We start from the raw sequence: 19,950 nt of genomic DNA on the forward strand, positions 1-19,950 counted from the left end.
ACTGGAACAGGATCACCACTTTGCTGCTTGTTGTTGTTGTTTAGTCGTTTAGTCGTGTCCGACTCTTCGTGACCCCCCTGGACCAGAGCACGCCAGGCACTCCTGTCCTCCACTGCCTCCCGCAGTTTGGTCAAACTCATGTTCGTAGCTTCGAGAACACTATCCAACCATCTTGTCCTCTGTCGTCCCCTTCTCCTTGCGCCCTCCATCTTTCCCAGCATCAGGGTCTTTTCCAGGGAGTCTTCTCTTCTCATGAGGGGGCCAAAGTATTGGAGCCTCAGCTTCAGGATCTGTCCTTCCAGTGAGCACTCAGGGCTGATTTCCTTCAGAATGGAGAGGTTTGATCTTCTTGCAGTCCATGGGACTCTCAAGAGTCTCCTCCAGCACCATAATTCAAAAGCATCAATTCTTCGGCGATCAGCCTTCGTTATGGTCCAGCACTCACTTCCATACATCACTACTGGGAAAACCATAGCTTTAACTATACGGACCTTTGTTGGCAAGGTGATGTCTCTGCTTTTAAAGATGCTGTTTGTTGCTAATCTGCCTTTGTTTATTTGGAACAGAATCTGTGGTCATATCCACTCTGTGTGCAAAAGACTTTCTGTACAACTGGAACCCCGATTTGTCAGGGCTCTCAAAATGTATCTCCAGTTGAATGTGCCAGTGGTGGGGTGGTACCAGCAGTTACGTTGCCCACTGAGCGTTCCATGTTTGCAGTGCTTCTCTTTGCAATAACAGTTTCATTAGGGGAAAGCTTGCGGGAATCCCCCTTTGACTTTCTATCTCTTTACCACAATGCGTTCTCATCCTCTTTCAGGCAGATCCACCCTTTGTTTCTAATGGGTTTCGTTTCCCACAACAGACCCCGGGGCATGTGATGGCTGTAATTTATCCGAGAGGGCAAGCAGCCAGTCAATTTGCTGAGAGTGCAGAGTGAGGAAGCTGCACTGGGTGGCGATGAGGGGAGTTTATTCTTAGACGTCTTGATGGCCCAGATGGACGGCCTGCGTTGGGGCTTATGCAACCGCCTCAAGGAGGAACATCCAAGGCTGGGGTAGCTTAACCTGAGGCTAAGCATGGAGGAGAAATTCGATTCAGGGCACATTTGAAGGTGGACTTATCAGATTTGCACTCTACTCTCCAAAACAGATATCCTTCCAACTTTGAAATTACCCGAATTTTGCAATGCAAAATTCCAACCAAGCAATGTTTGCAAAAGCACATCTGTTAGGAGGAAGTGTGTGTGAGACAGAGACAATATCAGGGAAAAGAACATATTGCAATGCGTTGTAGAAGGAAAAATTGCTTCTGAAAATGTGCATGCTAAACTGAATACACAATTGTACCTTGGATCTCGGACGACTTGCAAGATGAACGTTTTGGGTCCCGAATGCCGCAAACACGAAAGTGATTGTTCCAGTTTGTGAACATTCTTTGGAACCTGAATGTCCGACGGGGCTTCTGCAGCTTCTGATTGGCTGCAGGAGCTACGCTGCGCCTTGGTTTCCAAACATTTTGGAAATCGAACAAACTTCCAGAATGGATTCAAACCTTGCAGGGTACCACTGTAAAAGCATGTTTGTTAGAAGAAATTCACACTAAAATGCAGATTAATTTTCGTGAGGTTTTTTTTAATTATTATTGCATGGAGAGCTTTGAGAAACAGAGAGAACCAAAACTCCCATCTCCACCCACCTCCTCCCTGCAGCTTTCCAGTCATTGTTGGACTGTCATCAGCCCAGCCAGCCAATGTTCATGGATGACAGGAGTTCTAGTCCCGCAAAATCTGGAGGAGGGCAGATTAGCTGCCCCTGCGCTAATGATTTGCTTTGCAGCAAGATAATTACAAGCTGAGGAGCCTCTGCTCACATTAGCGCCTAGGATCTGGGAGTGTAGGGCTAAGGCGGCTTTCCCAGACCTGGCATCTTCCAGGTGCCTTGGACTACAACTCCCATCTGCCCCGGCCAGCTTGGCCCATCTAGTCCAACATCATGTCCTCACGGTGACCCAACCAGATGCCTGTGGGAAACCCACGATCAAGATTCAAACCCAAGAGCGTTCTCCCCTCCAGTGGCTTCCAGCAGCTGGTACTCATAAGCATTGCTGCCTAATCTTATTTTAAAGCAATCTGATTTGTTGACCACCCCTGCGTCCTGTGGCAGTGAGTTCCACAGTTCATGCTCTTTCTTTTATACGTCCCGGATCTTCCAACATTCAGCTCCACCGGCGTTCTCATGCTGAGGAGGGAAGAAAAGCCTTCCTCTGCCCCCTCTTCCCATGCCAGGTGTCTCCGCACCTCTCCTGTGCATTGCCCTTCTCCGCCAGGCCCCGGACACGCTCCAAATGTCAGGAGCGGCTGCCTGTGGCCCTCCGCCAGCCATGTTTTGGTGTCTCCGGAGCAGAGGGGCTGCTTGGGAGGCTGTGCCGTGCGACTCCTCCTCTCTTTACAAAGTCAGTGCTATTAATATCAGGTAATGAACATAATCTCTAGGTTAAGCTATCCTCTTATGCGTGTTGGCTACTCTCTCGTTCCCCGGGCAGGGCTCTCTTTTCCCTCCTTCTCTCGCTGTTGACACCACACCGGACTTTTTCGGGTCTCCTTGAACACTACCAGTTTGTAGGTTCTCCTAAGCCCCCTGGGTGGTGTTTTCCACCCCTTTCCTCCCCTTGTGATCTGAGTGGCGAGACCCACGCTTCGTTTCACTGTAAAGGCCGGAATGCATGTAGTCAACTTCCTAGGGACTCTGAATTCTTTGAGGCTGCGATGAGACACACACACACACACACACACACACACACACACACACTCCACAAGCCAGCTCTCCCAGAGTCAAAAACACCTGAAGCCTTTCTGCCACTTCCACAGTCACCCCAGACCCTTCTCCGGCTAGGGGGAGATGAACAGATCCCCTGTATATTCGGGGGTCAGGATCTCTGGCTGCTGGGCCCTCGGACCTGAAGGCAGGTGAGTGCTTTTGTCCCGTACCCCCCCCTTTCCGGATGTAAATTAACTCTCGGATGCAGGATGGACGAGTTTTTAGAAGGCTTGGAAAACAGAGGAGGGGGTGGCGAAGAGAGGAGAGGGGAGATCTGCTTTCTGGATTGCAAAACAAAACACTTGTTTTTGGAAATTTCAGGAGCGGCGCATTAGAGAACTGGCTGTTTCGCAGATATCGGGAGGGTGCAATGTGGGGTGTTGTGCATGCAACTGGGCTTTTTTTTGGGGGGTGCTGCCTTTCATTCACCTGGGCTGGTTCTTTCTTTTGTGAACTGATTCACTGCCCCACCCCCTTAATGGTAACTAGGGAGCAAAACGTGTTTCCGCGGGAGAACGTGCTCTTCATAAAACATGCATCCTTTGGTCAGTCGGAAGCAGGTGGAATAGGTTCTTAACTTGCCCCTTACTGGACCTATGAGCTATTTGGGGAGATGAAAGGTGGGTTTTGATGCATCATTTGATCCGAAATACTATTCTGTGCTGTACTGATGATAACAGGTGCATGGTAAAGGGGTTTGGATGTTATTCCGGATTAAATCTCAGAGGGTGGGGAGAATGATCGTTCCCTCTAATTCTGATGTTCAGGCTGTGCGTGCCATTGCTTGTGTAGTCAGAATAGACTCACCCACACACGTGAGAGAGAAGTATCTGCAAACTTGGAGGATCCCAAAGTTTGCAATAGAAAAAAAAGTTTGCTTTTTTTTAAAAAATGGTCAGGAGTTGGTGGGTGGAGGGCAATACAACCAAATGAGGAACTGGGCATGCTTACTTATTGCAGAATGCTGACAGATTGTGGTTGAGACGGAACGGAAAACTGAGCAGGAGGGGGAATGGAATGGAGTATCCTGGAGGAACAGAAACACTCCATACTGCAACATTTTGTTGCAGATCCTGCTTGTCTATTTGTGGATTTGTGTGTGTGTGTGTTTGCTTGTGTTTCTGTTGTTTCTTCCCACCCCTGTTTTAAGATGGAAAAATAACAGTATTTTTAAAGATATCACTTCACTTCGTCCCTAGTGAACGCCATACCTTCCAACTCTCTGATGAATAGCTATTTTTTTCACTGCATATTTGGCTTGCGGGTGTATCTGATACAAGAGTTCATTCCCTTTCTTTCTCCTTTGACAGCGGAGACAATAATTTCCGGCAACCTTGCTGGTGTCTCCTGAATTTTGACCTTTTCACCATTAATAGTATGTTGGAGAACAGGTCGTTCGGCGTATACTCGGTTCTGATGTATATTTTGCTGTAGGACGCTTAGTTTGGACAGAATCAAATACAGTGGTACCTCGGGTTGCATACGCTTCAGGCAGGTTACATACGCTTCAGGTTACAGACTCCGCTAACCCAGAAATAGTGCTTCAGGTTAAGAACTTTGCTTCAGGATGAGAACAGAAATTGTGCTCCGGCGGCGGCAGCAGGAGGCCCCATTAGCTAAAGTGGTACTTCAGGTTAAGAACAGTTTCAGGTTAAGAACGGACCTCCGGAACGAATTAAGTACTTAACCTGAGGTACCACTGTATACCCTTTCAGAGTTAATGCCAAATACATTACTTATGAGAAATGAGCCACCATGGTTGCTATAGCTCAGTGGGTTAGACCATGGTGCTGATAACTCCAAGGTTGCAGGTTCGATCCCTGTATGGACCAGCTGCATATTCCTGCATTGCAGGGGGTTGGACTAGATGACCCTCAGGGTCCCTTCCAACTCTACAGTTCTGTGATTCTGTGATTCTGTGATTCTGTAAAAGACCGTGAAAATCTGTGTCCTGGGCTTTTTAGACTCGTCTGCCCATGTACTATCTGAAACCAAAGGGGCGTATAGCTTGTCACATGTGAATTCCCTGCCCCTCAGCTTTCCCACCCCACTACCAGTGGGAAGTAGGGGCAGCAACAGGGACAAAGGCATCTCACACAAATTACCTGTAAATATTGGTGCTGCCAAGGTGCCCAAAGTCCCCTCTGTGTCCCTCTGGAGATTCCAGTGTTCAGATGCGGCAGAAGCAAACTCCTTGTGCATGAATAACAGCTACCAGCGAGCGTCATGGATTCCTGCCTTATTCCTTCCTCCCTCCTGTTGTTGTCGTCGCTTGCTCATGTCAGCGTCGCTCTGGGAGCAAAGCACACTTGTTAATTGCCGCCGCAGCGTTATTCTGTCTCTCTGAGGGAGCCGGTTGGTGGTTATTTTGCAGGTGAAATGCATGCGTGCTTCCCCGGCCCCCAGTGCCTGATTCCATATTCCAGCGGATCGATGTTGCTAGGAGCAAAGTGCGAGCTGCAAGGCACCTCTGCGTTGCGTTCACAGAGATGCCCTGCAGCTGCCCTGGCAAATTGTGAGGGGTCCCCAGCTTTGTGCTTAAAAATCACCCTTTAAAAACAGGGGTGCCAGGACGCGACCATTAGGCAGAGTGAGGCGGCCAGCTTAGGCAGCTGTTGAGGACACCAAACGGTAGCAATTTGTGGGCTATTTATTATGAGTCCGCTAGATCAGGCCAGTGGCCCGCCTAGCGCAGCGTCCTCTTCTTCTCACAGTGGCCAACCAGAAGCAGGATTTGAACACAAAACCACTTTCCCCTCCTGTGATTTCCATCAACTAGTATCCAGAACCGTGGCTCAGCTTCAGATTTAGGGTGGTGCGGTCTGAAGGCAGCCCTGTGTAGGGAGGTTTTTAACATTTGACCTTTTGTTATGTTTTTATATGTGTTGGAAGCTGCTCACAGTGGCTGGGGCAACCCAGCCAGATTGGCAGGGTATGAACGCATTATTATTATTATTATTATTATTAATATTCAAAATTGAGAATACAGTCATACCTCAAGTTACGTTTGCTTCAGGTTGTGTGTTTTCAGGTTGCGTCCCGCGGCGACCCAGATGTACCGAAAAGGGTTACTTCCGGGTTTCACCGCTCGCGCATGCGCAGGCACGCAAAATGACGTTGCACGCATGCGCAAGCACAGCAAATTGTGACCCGCGCATGTGCAGATGCGCAGACATGGGTTGCGTTCTTCTCAGGTTGCGAGCGGGCCTCCAGAATGGATCCCATTCGCAACCAGAGGTACCACTATACCCATAATTGAGAAGATTCATTTGGGGGCACCAAATTTTAGCCTTGCTCTGGGCACCGTTTTACCAAAGATGATCAAAGTCTGTCTGTGGCGGCAGAGCATATCCCTCATGGCTAGTAGCCACCCGTAGCTGTTATGGGTACATTGATTTATTATTACTGCTCCGTAGTATACACAAACCAAGGGACCATAGCAACAACACTGCTTTGTGGCTCTTGGGCCCTAGTCACTTCCCAGTCCTCTCCAGTGGTTGCGAGAAGACAAAGCTTGAAGGTCCCTGGGGTAGCTCTCAGTGGAGGCCAGGCTACTGATTCGGTGTCTGGATAGACGCTCCGAAAAGGAGGCTTGTGTGAAAATCTGGATCGAAGGAGGGGAGAGTGTGGGAAGGCAGTGATGTGGAGAAGAACGTCATACAGACATCGGAGAATTAATGGAGGAAGTGCAGGAGGAGGACTATTCTCATGAAACAACAGAATGGATGAGCCCTTTCTCTGTGCGCACGGGCAGTATCAACACACAGTGAACAAGGGATGGCTAGCCTTTGGATTCCAACCCCCTCTTACCCCCCCTGTCTTATTTTTCCTGCTGGTTGGGGCTGATGGAAGTTGAGAGTCCTGCAATTTCTGACGGACAGCAACTTCCCTGCTCCTGTAGCTGCTGGAGCAGACCTTGAAGTGACGTGCGGCTGTGAAGAGTGTTCGCATGTTGCAGCAAATGAGTGTGCACTCGAAAAGGGATGCTCGCATGTTAACGTTCAGCAGGTGTACAATCTTTGTCCTTGGTCTGGGAATACCACTGTCATAACCTCACCCTTCTGCTCATCGGAGAAGCTGGATATTTATTTACAGTATTTATACATACATACATACATACATACATACATACATACCCCGCCCATCTGGCTGGGCTCCCCCAGCCACTCTGAGCGGCTTCCAACAAAATATTAAAATACAGTAATGCCTCAAACTTTAAAAGCTTCCCTAAACAGGGCTGCCTTCAGATGTCTTCTAAAAGTCTGGTAGTTGTTCTTCTCTTTGATATCTGGTGGGAGGGAGTTCCACAGGGCAGGTGCCACTACCGAGAAGGCCCTCTGCCTGGTTCCCTGTAGCTTTGCTTCTCGCAATGTGGGAACCTCCAGAAGGCCCTCGGAGCTGGACCTCAGTGTCTAGGCTGAATGATGGGGGTGGAGACGCTCCTTCAGGTATACTGGACCGAGGCCGTTTAGGGCTTTAAAGGTCAGCACCAACACCTTGAATTGTGCTCGGAAACGTACTAAACATCAGGAATAACTTTTTGACAGTAAGAGCTGTTTGACAGTCGAACGGTCTCCCTCAGGAGGTTCTGCGCTCTTATTCTTTGGAGGTTTTTAAACAGAGGTTTGGTGGACATCTGTCATGGATGCTTTAGCTGAGATTCCGGCATTGGAGGGGGTTGGACTAGATGGCCCTTGTGGGTCCCTTCCCACTCTACTATTCTGTATGAGGCCTCCGCTCCAGGCATATACTCTTCCCTGAAGGGAGCATGAAAATCTTTTCTCAGTGGCCCTGGAATAAGCCAAATGCCGAGTACTGTATGCATAATGATACAGTCATACCTCATGTTACGTTTGCTTCAGGTTGCGTCCCGCGGCGACCCGGAAGTACCGGAAAGGGTTACTTCGGGTTTCGCCGCATGCGCATGCGCTCAATTGACGTCATGCGCAGAAGTGGCGAATCGTGACCCGCACATGCGCAGACACAGGTTGTGTTCTGCTCATGTTGCGAATGGGGCTCTGGAATGGATCCCATTCGCAACCAGAGGTACCACTGTCGTAACTTCGTTATGGGAACCCAGGGAACTCTTACAAGGAGCTTTCCAGATGTTGAGTTTCGTAGATCAAAGGCAAGGGGGAGCACTTTGCAAGACGGTTTTCCAGCTTTGCAAAACCTGAGCAATCAGATAAGAAGAGGGGAGGGAAGTTCGTGACTGCTTTTGTTTCCCTTGGTACTCCTCCTTTGAAACCCAAACACATGACCTGTCCTTAATGTAATAGGCAGAGCCGTCCTGTACACCAATTACAGTGGTACCTCGGGTTACAGACGCTTCAGGTTACAAACCCCACGAACCCAGAAATATTACCTCGGGTTAAGAACTTTGCTTCAGGATGAGAACAGAAATCGTGCTCTGGCGGCGCAGCGGCAGCAGGAGGCCCCATTAGCTAAAGTGGTGCTTCAGGTTAAGAACAGTTTCAGGTTAAGAACGGACCTCCAGAATGAATTAAGTATTTAACCCGAGGTACCACTGTAAGTCCGAGGAGGAGACAGACACTGCTTCCATGCCCATGTGGTGGGACTGCAAATTCATGGGGAAGAGAGCCATCCATAGCTGCTCAACATGTTGGCCCTGCCCTGCCCCTACAGTCGGAGGCAGCGATGCTTGTGAAGAACACTTTCTGGAAACCACCGGAGGGGAGAGAGCGGCTCTTGTACGCGGATCGCGTTTGCAGGTTTCTCTCCGTGGTCAGCCACTGTGAGAACAGGGTGCTGGAAACCCACAACCAGAAAATGGCAGCAAAAGTGGCCTGCACGCCCCTGTCATCACTGGAAACCATGGGTGATTTTCTTGTACCAGTGTAATGAAAGTTCCACTCGCTCTACGTGGGGCTGCCCTTGAGACTGACCCAGAAACTCCAGCAGGTGCAGAATGCTGCAGTGAGACTCCATACGGGGTCTTCGCTGCGGGATCACATTCACCTGGTGCTATACTGGCTCCCAGTGGAGTACAGGATCAGGTTTAAGGTGCTGGTTTTAACCTTTAAAGCCCTATACGGCCTAGGACCCTCGTACCTACGGGACCGCCTCTCCTGGTATGCCCCACAGAGAAATCTACGGTCTGCAAATAAAAACATCTTGGAGATCCCGGGCCACAGGGAGGTTAGGCTGGCCTTGACCAAAGCCAGGGCTTTTTCGGCTGTGGCCCCAGTCTGATGGAACGCTCTGCCACAAGAGACCAGGGCCCTGCGGGACTTGACATCTTTCCGCAGGGCCTGCAAGACAGAGCTGTTCCACTAGGCCTTTGGCCAAGGCACAGTGTGACCCCCTCCTTCGGTAATCCTCATAGAACTCTAGCCCAATGGTTGCCATTAATTTGATTTTGAATTGATTTTAGAATGAATTGGTTTTAGAATGCTGTGTTACTTTTATTGTTGTTAGCTGCTCTGAGCCCGGCTTTGGCTGGAGAGGGCAGGATATAAATAAATTATTATTATTATTATTATTATTATTATTATTATTATTATTATTATTATGTCAAATCCTACAGTCCCATGACCGGGATAGGATCGTGCCCCACGGCTGGGAAAACTTCCATTCTAGAGAGAAGACTTCTTCTCTTTATCTTTTCTCCTACTGCTCCTCTGCCTTTTCACAGCAGCCTGGCATGGGGAAACCAAACAGGCGAAGCTTCTCTTGTCAAGAAGACACCCGGCAGGCTGCTGTTAAAAGCACAGGTGTGGGGCCGGTTCAAGTTTCGAAAAGGTGGTCACCCTAAAACAACCCCAGGTTTAGGAACACAATCCCAACCACCTCTTTTCTTCAATATTTCATCCTGACCTTGGGCTTGGAGACCACATTTTTGACTCCCAGATAATCCTGGAAAGGGGAGAAACTTTCCCCGCAGTTACTGGGTAGGGGGGTTTTGGATCTCCTTACCTGTACGCAAAGGGGAGGGGTCCCCCCTCTCTGCTTTCATTTGCAGGGCACTCTTATAAAGTCCCACTTTTGCAGTGTTGCTGTCGCCATCAGTGCATTGGCAAGAGGATGTGAGCCCAGGGTGGAAAATGGGAGGCGGAGCAGAGAGAGGCCGGCCGAGGGGAAAAGATCAACTATAAATAACCTGTCCTGTCCTGTCCCTGGCTCAATGAGCTGCTGCTGTTTTGCTCCAAGCGGCTTATCCTGCTGGCGTGGGTCCATTGGGGGTGGAGAGGGGCGGCTGCGTGCCTGCCCTGTGTTTGCCAACCACGAAAGAGCTCGCTGAGGAAGTTTATCTGCCCTGCTCCCAAAACCGCGCAGGGATTGATGGCTGAGAGAACCTGCTTCGCTGACCTTTGCCAAGTGCTTCGTATCGTATAAATATCAGAGAGACGGTAGCCTGCAGAGCTTCATCACAGCGCCGCGGTCCGGCTGCGATGGCCACGTCGTCGGTGCCAAACACGCCGTTTGTGTCCCTCTCTGCCCCCTCAGCTGCCGGCCAGAGGGCAGGGTTCGAAATACAAGCTGCAAGAGCCTCTGTGGCAGAAGAACGGGGGCTTTCTCTGGCCCCCAAGATAGCATCCGCACCGTATTTTATTTTATTTTTAAATTATTACCAGTTTTCACATAACAAACTATTCAAACAAATCATCATTATTTCCCCCCCCCATTTTTCCCTACCACCTCCCCAACAAATGCCTACGACTTCCCTCACCTCCTCTCTCTGATTTCTCAACCAGTTTTAACTTCTGCCTATTATAAAATTTTATACATCCTTATATTATCTATCTACTATGTTGACCCTCCATAAATTTGTGTATGTTTATTTACAACCTGCCAAGGAGTCCAGTTCATTTTGTTGTCTTTTTAAATAGTTTGTGAAAGGTTCCCATTCTTCTTTAAAGTCGCAGTTGTCCTTGTCTTGTAGTTTGCATGTCAATTTCGCCAGTTCTGCATAGTTCATTTGAAATATACTCGGAGTCGAGAGTGGATTTCATGCTCTTTATTCAGCTCATAGTGGTGAGGAGGAATGGAAGTTCCCCCACAATATCTGCTTTATATACATTATTTACACAATGGGCTGCATGTGATTGGCTAATTCTGGGATTCTCCTGTAGGCCAATCAGGTTGTGGATTCACTTCCACCTGGAGCTGGATTGGGTGGCTCCTGCGGACCAATCAGACTGCTGCATTGTTCTAGGACCAATCAGACTGCTGCATTCTGAATCCTATTGTTCTAGGGCCAATCAGTCTGCTGCATTTTGGATCCTATTCAACTCAGTACATACCGGTAACATCATTCATTTCTCTTGCCACTGTTCTTTGGTTTGGGTTTCCTCATTCTTCCATCCTTGTGCAATCAAGACTCTTGCTGCTGTTGTTGCATACATAAATAATTTCTTTCTTTTCCTTGTCAGGTCTTGTCCTACAATCCCTAACAAAAATGCCTCCGGTTTTTTTTGTAAAAGTTATTTTGAACATCTTCTTCAACTCACTATATATCATTTCCCAGAATTTTTTAAATTTCATCCGCGCCGTATGTTTAAAGCGCTATGATACTGCTTTAAACCGTCATGGCTTCCCCACGGCCACCCAAGTATCCCGGGAGCTGTAGTTTGTTCAGTGTGCTGGGAGTTGTCAGGAGATTCCCCAGTCCCCTCCCCAGAGCTACAATTCCCAGAGTTCCCCGTGAAGAGGGATGAATGGTGAAACCACTGGGAATTTTAGCACTGGGGCTGACACGTTGGATGATTTGAGCCCCTCACCTGAAGCAGGAGATCAGGTTGTTATTTCTGCTGCCCTTCATTTCAGCATCCCAGGGCAGTTTACAGGTACCTGTTACAATGGGGCATGTTCACTTTTTTCAACTTTCAAATTCCAAAAGCAAACAAACAAAGTTGTAACATGGCTCAGGAATTCAAAAGATATTTTGATTAAATTAATATAATTTCGGTTTGCTTGGTAAAAGTAAAACGTGCGTGAAATTGCACGGAAATCTTTAAAACTGATTGCCAGGTACTTGAAATCAGAGTATTATATTATCTATTATTTATTTATTTATTTATTTATTTATTTATTTATTTATTGTTATGATTCAGCATCACCTGACGTTCTCAGAAGGAAAAACTGAAATTCTTTGGCTTGCTGAAACAACTTTTGTGCTTCATCAGACGTAGACTTACCAATCTAAATGTTGTCCAGACACAAAAAGAATAGCAGGTTTTAGTTCCTCACACCCAAAAACGTTCTTTTCTTTTTTTAAAAAAAAAACTCACTGAAGAAATTAGCAACAAAATTATTCCGCCCCTTAAAATGACACACCCTACTGTTACAGCTACCCTGTTACCTGCACAGGTTCAGATTTGTTTGTTTCATTACATTTAGAATAGAATTTATTATTTATACCCCGCCCATCTGGCTGGGTTTCCCCAGCCACTCTGGGCAGCTTCCAACAGAGTACTAAAATACAGTGGTCTGTTAAACATTAAAAGCTTCCCTAAACAGGGCTGCCTTCAGATGTCTTCTAAAAGTCTGGTAGTTGTTATTCTCTTTGACATCTGGTGGGAGGGCGTTCCACAGGGCGGGTGCCACTACCGAGAAGGCCCTCTGCCTTTTACACCTTACACCTTTTACACCTCTGCCTTTTTCTGCTAAGGAGCTTGAGGCGGCATGCGTGGTTATCTCCTTCCCTCCTCCTTTAATCCCTCACAGCAACCCTGTGAGATAAGTTTCCCACCTCATCCGCTGATGGAGGCCCAGACTTCTCCCTCTCCTTGTCTCCTTAGCAACAGCAGCGCCGAATCCCTGGACAGGCTGCTCCCCGCAGTGGGTTCCACGAGGTCGCCGCGGAAACGGACCACCAGCCAGTGCAAATCTGAGCCGCCCCTGCTGCGGACAAGCAAGAGGACGATCTACACAGCCGGCCGGCCCCCCTGGTACAACGAGCATGGTGCACAGTCGAAGGAGGCCTTTGTCATCGGTAAGACACCTCACTCTGAGACCGAGGGCTGGCCGCGTTTTGGGAATAAGACGGAGAGGCAGTTCATCATCATCATCAAACCTTTTATTTGCATCACATACATACATCCAAAACAAATCAATACAGAATTACCACTTCCCCAGGGGCACAAAACATTTGCTAAAAGAAAGGAGGCAGAGCAGTCTATCGTCACATTTCTTGGTCCCCAGGGAGATCAGACGTCTGCAGTGTATTTCGACGAGAAAAAAACCAAATAGAGATATTTATCCACTAACTTGATGAGCTCCTGATCATTCCCCAGTAACAGAAAATGTATGACCTCCAACTCTGGTTTCCAGTTGGGGGTGCAGAGTTGATCTAGAAATTGCTAGTGGAGATCAGCATATAGTTTACAATTGAGAACCATATGTGTGAGGGTTTCCACCAGGTGGTCTTCACATGGGCAAGTTCTTTCTCCTTCCACCCTGCCTGAGAACCTTCCCCAGAGGAGGTTGGATGGATTTGAATTAAACCTGGCCAGCAAAAATGCCCTTCTTTCTTGAGGGTTAAGCAGAAATTCAAGGTAATTGTGGTTAGTTTCATTTTCCCAAGAAAGTTTAAAATAAAGAGGGGAACATGTTTTCTCTGCTGCTACTGTTAGTTCTTGGCGTTCAATATCCCACAACCTAGTTTTTATTACAGCCTTGGCAGATGGCAGGGACATCGATCCCAAAAGTTCCACTGACAGCCCGAGTTGCTGTACCTTCTTGTTAAACTGTTGTAGCCCTGGGGAAAGAAAGGGGTCTAAAGAAACTTCGCTGAGGAGAGGATCTTTATCAGATGTTTAACTAGCATAGAAGAAAGAGGCAGTTCAGTGCTGCCTTCACAGATCACATCTGCTAGAGTTACGTGAGCAGAATTCCTCCATCTTGACTCCTTGCACAGTATGGGTCAATGAGCTCTCCACCACAAGAAAGTGTTCCCAAGTTTACTGCAAACTGTCTTAAACTCGTTGCAAAAAAAAGTTGCAAGTACAACTCAACACACTGCTCTTAAACAACCAGCAATGCATTCCGGTTTTCTTTGACTTATTGCCTGTTGATATAGTCCAAGAACTGGGACCAGAGAGAGAACAACAACAATAATAAATTTTATTTATACCCTGCCCTCCCCAGCCAAGACCGGACTCAGGGCGGCTAACACCCGATATAAAAACAAATTGATTGAAATACAACTTAAAAACAAGATTAAAATACAACATTAAAACAGTAAAAACATTAAAATGCACCCTCATTTCAATGGAAACTCAAATCAATAACTTTTTGGGGGATGAAAACGTCAAGTCTTCACCAGGCTAACTATCCAGACTGGTCCTACATGGGCCAGAAAAAAGCCAGGGAAGTCCCCAAATAGGAGTTCCATCACAGGAGGAGAAAGGAAACAATAAGAGGAGGAGGGAATCAAATTGATTCAGATAAGCAAGTTGCTTCCTCAATATGCTGGCAATATTCGGGGAGTGGGGGTCATAGACTCCCAGGACTGAGCCATCAGTAAACACAAGATTGAAACGAAGTCTGCACCCAGAAGTGGAGAGAACATTCTTCCACATGTGGTGGACTTGTAAAAGGGTAAAAGAGTATTTGGAAATGATACATAATGAATTGGGGGGGGACGTTTCAAAGTACGTCCCCCCCAAAAAACAGAGTCCTTTCTGTTGGGGATAATTCAGACTGAAATTCCCAGGTGTCAAATAATGTTTTTTATGTATGCTACTACTGCGGCACGTGTTTCGTTAGCCCAAAAATGCAAAACGAGCGAAGTTCCAACCAAAGAAGAATGGCAACTTAAGTTGACAGAATGTGCACAATTCGCAGACTTAACATATAGAATAAGAGTACAAGAAGAATATGCGTTTAAAGAGGATGGGAAAAGGTTTACTGAATATATGGGAAATAATTGTGTACAGCTGAAAACATTGGCAGCATTAAGATAAATTCAAGAGTGTAAATAAGTTTTGATGGATGTAATAACGGAATACTGAATGGTATAGTTTTTTGTAAAAATATGCAGGAGTTTATGATGTGTAAAGGGACGCGGGTGGCGCTGTGGGTTAAACCGGAGAGCCTAGGACTTGCCGATCGGAAGGTTGGCGGTTCAAATCCCCGTGACGGGGTGAGCTGCCATTGCTCGGTCCCTGCTCCTGCCAACCTAGCAGTTCGAAAGCATGCAGTGCATGTAGATAAATAGGTACCACTCCGGCGGGAAGGTAAACAGCATTTCTGTGCGCTGCTCTGGTTTGCCATGCTTAGTCATGCTGGCCACATGACCCGGAAGCTGTATGCCGGCTCCCTCGGCCAATAAAGCAAGATGAGCGCTGCAACCCCAGAGTCGGCCACGACTGGACCTAATAGTCAGGCGTCCCCTTTACCTTTATGATGTGTAAAATGAACCATGGGAAGAGCAGAAGGGAAGTCATTGATATCTTAAGGATGTAAAATGTTAAATTATAAAACAGAAAACTTAATAAAATTATATACAAAAAGAGAGAGATAAGAAGCGAAGGTTGCACCCTCGGTCTCTTTGCAGCTCCAACTGCAAAAGCATCCACCTGCGCTTGCTTTCTGCAAAAAGATGAAGGGCAGTATGCAAATTTAATCAATAAAATAATCAATAAATATAGGCTTCCTATTCTGCCCTGGGATCTGCCAGGATAAAGGAAGGTTGGCAAAAATACGTTTTTAATAAACAGACGGAAATGAAACTAAGCTGATTCCTTTACGTCCCCTGCACCCCTGACCCAGGTCTCGGCGGAGGCAGTGCCTCGGGGAAGACCACCGTGGCCAGGATGATAATCGAGGCCTTGGACGTGCCCTGGGTGGTTCTCCTTTCCATGGACTCCTTCTACAAGGTGAGAGAGGCAGAGCTCAGCATCATAACCTTCATTTCTGTTTAATTTTCTTCTTTTAGGAAAGGGAACGAGGTAAAAGTGTTTGAGAAAGGCATCCTATTTGTCTATTCAGAGACATTTGTTTCATGCCTTTTCTCTTCAGCTGGAAGAAACTCCCTGGCTGCTTAGAGCATATACCGTATTTTCTTGCCCTATAAGACGCACTTTTCCCCTCCTAAAAATAGGTCTCCAGGGGGAAGGTGAACGGCGTTTCCGTGTGCTGTTCTGGTTCGCCAGAAGCGGCTTAGTCATGCTGGCCACATGACCCGGAAGCTGTACGCCGGCTCCCTTGGCCAATAAAGCGAGATGAGCGCTGCAACCCCAGAGTTGGCCACGACTGGACCTAATGGTCAGGGGTCCCTTTACCTTTACCTTTTTAAGCAGAGGTTGGATGTTCATATGCCATGGATGCTTGAGTTGAGATTCCTGCATGGTAGCGCGTTGGACTAGATGATCGTTGGGGTCTGTCAGGGAACTGACATCGGAGCCAGAGGCAGAGGGAAGGCTCTCAAGTGATGCTGGAGAGGGACCCAGCAGGGAGAGAGGCAGCTCAGCTGGGGAAGGAAATCAGCGCAACACCAGGGATAAAGGGGGGCAGATGGGGGAATCGGCGAGAGGGCTCCAGGACTCTTCGCTGGACACCAGCGGGGAGAGCACGGGTCCTCCGCTACCCACACCCTCCCTGCGCAGAAGACTTCCGCGCAGGGAGAGTAGGAGGAGACTTGGCGTCAAACAGCTTTTATGCTGGAAAAGGTTTAAGAAACGCCCACTGACGGATCCTGCTAGCGACTGAGGCAGCCACGAAGTGAAGGGCTGTCCAGACAGGAAAGGTTTAACAAGGCAACTTAGTCAGGAGTGGCGGTAACTTATGTCCCGGCTAAAATGGCCGCTGTTTCTTTAATGCGAATAAAGCTGGGTCAGCATGACTCAGCGGTCTGCACCAAGTTGTATATATATAAGTGAGAAATGTTAGTTTGGGCTGGTGGCTGGTGTTTGGGTTGGTTGGTGCTGGTGTGTATAGGTATTCAGTCGTGTTTTGCACAAAGACTTTTAATAAAACTCTGCAAGGATATTCCTGTGGACTCTTTTTGTGCCGACAAGGAGGCTGAGAAGATAAAGGGAGGTCAGAACCCTTTCCTTCTTTTTTTCCTGCTTTTTTTACGAACACTGACAGGTTATGGGCCCAGTGTTTCTGAGCATGTGCAGAGTGCAAAACGACTAACAGCATTTCAGCAAGGAGCTGGTGAGTCCTGGTGGTGTACGGAGACAGTGGTTGTGCGTTGGAGCAGTTGGTGGCAAGCTGTAACTGTCTGCAGCGACGCTGGAGCGGCTAGGATCTGAGGATCAGGAAAGCACTCAGCGTCGGCTACTGGAACAGTTTGAACTGCTAGAGGACCACAGTAGGCGACTCACAGAGCGGCTACACCAGTTGCAGAGCCAGGCGGGACCTGAGGGTCAACAGAGGCAGCAGCTAGAAGCCGGTGAGTGCCAGCCAGGACCATCTAGTTGGACTCTAAAGAGAGAGTCAGGAGAGATTGCTGGAGACCCCACAGAAGGGGCTCAGCAAGCACCAGCAGAGATGGCAGATTTCCAGTCTTCCCAAGTTGTAAATATTGGGGGAGGCATCCCTTTTGAACTTCTCTCAGAGAGCAACTGGCTGAGTTGGTCAATTAAAATGCAGCAGTTGTTAAGGAGAGATGGACTATGGGACTGTGTTGAAACTGAAGTTTTGAGACAGGACTCTGCTGAGAAAAAACGGCTGGATGAAAGGGCCCGTGCCCAAATTATGCTGTGTTTGAGCAACTCTCAGTTATTGCATGTAGCAAATTCCAGCACAGCGTTTGAGTGCTGGAATTTATTAAGGGCAACGCATGTCAGAGAAACTGCTGGAACTATAATTTCTCTGACCAGAAGGCTGTTCAGGACTGTTATGAAAGAAGGTGAGAGTTTGGCAACTCATCTTCAAACGCTGAAATCTCTGTCTCTTCAACTACAACAGAGAGGTAAGCATTATGATGAGACTGACCAAACCTACATTATCCTTTCAAGTTTGCCTGAAAGCTGGTTGCCTGTGATTAACAGCATGGAGAGTATGCGTCCCCGAGATCTGACCCTTGAGTATGTGGTTGGCAGATTGACCGAAGAAGCAGAAAGAAGGTCAGATAGACAGGCTGAACTCCAAGAACGGAGGAGTTACAGCCGAGGGGGCCAGCAGCAGAATCTGCCAATGGAGCAACGCCAAGGTTTGGACTTGGCCATGGCGGTGAGGAGATGCTATAGATGCAACCAACCCGGGCATCTCCAACGTCAATGCAGGGCAAGACTTTCAGGAGACGACGTGGAGCAGAGACAGCAATCGACGCAGAAACATAAGCAGAAGGGGTTCTCTTCAGGGAAGAAGAACACGCGTTCTGCTCAGTTTGTGTCTGCATTTTCTCGGGAGGAGAGAAAGATACCTCGAGGAACATGGTTGCTGGACTCTGGGAGCAGCAGGATTATCTGCAACAGTCGGGAGGACTTTAAGACCCTGGAGAAGCCAGCTGATGGAAAAGACTCAATTTATCTTGCTGACAGTCGTAGAAGCAAGATTGATGGCCAGGGAACATGTTTCCTGCAGTGCTTGAACACTACTCTACCAGAGACTCTGTTTGTCAGCAGTTTGGACTATTGTTTACTGTCTGTAAGCTGTTTGATTAATGCAGGGTATAGTGTTAAGTTCACGCAGGATGGCTGTCTGATAAAGAATGGAACTCAGGTATGTGGCTATGCAAAGTTGGAAAATGGGTTGTATGTAATGCAGGACAAGCCTGTTAAAGCAGCCCAGGTGGTTCAGGATAATTTGCCAGTTCATAAGGGGTGTGTACATCAACTGCACAGAAAACTGGGTCACGCCAATTTCCATGTGCTTTCAGAAATGCAAAAGGTGTGCAAGAACCTAAAAGTAAATAGCTGTAACTGTTTCCTAGATTGCAATGTATGTAAAATGGCCAAATCTAAGAGGAAGCCTGTGGCTTCTAAAAGCGACAGAGTATCTAAAGAGGTTTTAGAACTTGTCCATTGTGACGTGATAGGCCCTTTTCCACAGAAGACTGAAGGGGGCGCCAGATATGCTTTTCTGGTAATAGATGACAAATCACGTTTTAGTTGGCTGTTTTTGTTAAAGCAGAAATCTGAGTGTTTCCCCACATTCAGAGAATGGGTTGCCCAAGTTGAAAAGCTCTTCGCTCGGCCTGTTGTGCAGCTGCAAACAGATAGGGGCGGAGAATTTCTGAACAAACAATTTGGGGCATGGTTGCGACGTAAGGGGATCACTCATCGCTTAACTAACCCTTATAGCCCTGCTGAAAATGGTCTGTGTGAAAGACGTGGGGCTGTAATACAGTCAGTAAAGGACTGCCTGCTAGTGGATGCAGGATTGGGTCACAACCATAGGCTGTGGGGTGAGGCTTTTCTGACCGCGAACTTTTTGATTAATAGAACCTGGTCAAGCTCTATAAAAGATATTCCTTATCGTGTGTTGTTTGGGAAAGAACCAGAGTGGACAATGCTCCATAATTGGGGTTCTTGGGCACATGTAAACATTCCCAAAGCTCAGCGCCAAAAAGGGGGCGCTAGAGCGCAGAAACTGCGTTTTGTGGGATATCAGTCCTATGGCAAAGGGTGGCGTTTCAATTTACGCCCAGGACGCGTGGTTCTGTCACGAAGTGCAGACTTCGCTGACCAGGACAGGTGGACTGCGATCCATGCCAACCCTGACTGCCTACTGCCCCTGCAAGTAAGAGAAGAGGCTCCTCCTCAGCCATTGGCAACACAGGAGCAGAATGAGGAGGAGGAGGCACAGATTTCCCCAAAAGATGTGGCAAAAGATAATACTTCTCTAGAGGAAGAGGAAGAAGAGCCAGAGATAAGGGGGGGAAGAAGAAGTAGTTGTGCCTAGGCGCTCTCAGCGTTTGACCCTAGGAGGAGTGAGAGTATGCAATGTGAGTTGTGTGGAACCACAAAGTTATAATGAAGTCTTAGACTTACCCCCTGGGGAACGTACTTTGTGGGAACAAGCTATGAAAGAAGAAATGGACTCTTTTAAACGTAACAAAGTGTTTGAGGTCATAATGCCGCCACCTGGTGGCAGAGTGGTGTCATGCAAGTAGGTTTACAAAAGGAAGACCCTTGCATCTGGGGAACCACGTTTTCGAGCCAGATTAGTAGCCAGAGGGTTCACTCAGATTAAAGGGGAAAGTTATGATGAAGTG

The 19,950-nt window shown here is 47.7% G+C and overlaps 1 protein-coding gene and 1 long non-coding RNA gene across 7 annotated transcripts in view; one reads left to right on the plus strand and one right to left on the minus strand.

The window, feature by feature from the left end:
- The window catches only part of LOC309534355, a 98,476-nt gene extending 88,222 nt beyond the window's left edge, over window positions 1-10,254 (minus strand). Inside the window, exons 1-3 of one of the 2 annotated variants that reach the window (XR_014220609.1) lie at window positions 9,756-9,922; window positions 4,925-5,111; window positions 4,747-4,804 (exon numbers count right to left, since the gene is read on the minus strand). This is a non-coding gene — a long non-coding RNA (uncharacterized lncRNA). Of the gene's footprint in view, window positions 1-4,746; window positions 4,805-4,924; window positions 5,112-9,755 lie in introns of those variants that run through there. The other variant, XR_014220608.1, reaches the window with a different exon arrangement.
- UCKL1 (uridine-cytidine kinase 1 like 1) overlaps window positions 1-19,950 on the plus strand; it is a 79,441-nt gene that overhangs the window by 17,470 nt on the left and 42,021 nt on the right. The window contains exons 1-3 of one of the 5 annotated variants that reach the window (XM_082226107.1): window positions 1,950-2,474; window positions 12,581-12,774; window positions 15,555-15,661. In XM_082226107.1, coding sequence (XP_082082233.1) covers window positions 2,281-2,474; window positions 12,581-12,774; window positions 15,555-15,661 — 495 coding nt within the window. In that variant the 5' untranslated portion in view covers window positions 1,950-2,280. Of the gene's footprint in view, window positions 1-1,949; window positions 2,475-2,515; window positions 2,969-12,580; window positions 12,775-15,554; window positions 15,662-19,950 lie in introns of those variants that run through there. The other 4 variants (XM_082226104.1, XM_082226108.1, XM_082226106.1 and 1 more) reach the window with 4 other exon arrangements.

This window comes from Podarcis vaucheri (genome assembly GCF_965113315.1).
Source record: "Podarcis vaucheri genome assembly, chromosome: 6".
In the NCBI taxonomy this organism is placed as follows: domain Eukaryota; kingdom Metazoa; phylum Chordata; class Lepidosauria; order Squamata; family Lacertidae; genus Podarcis; species Podarcis vaucheri.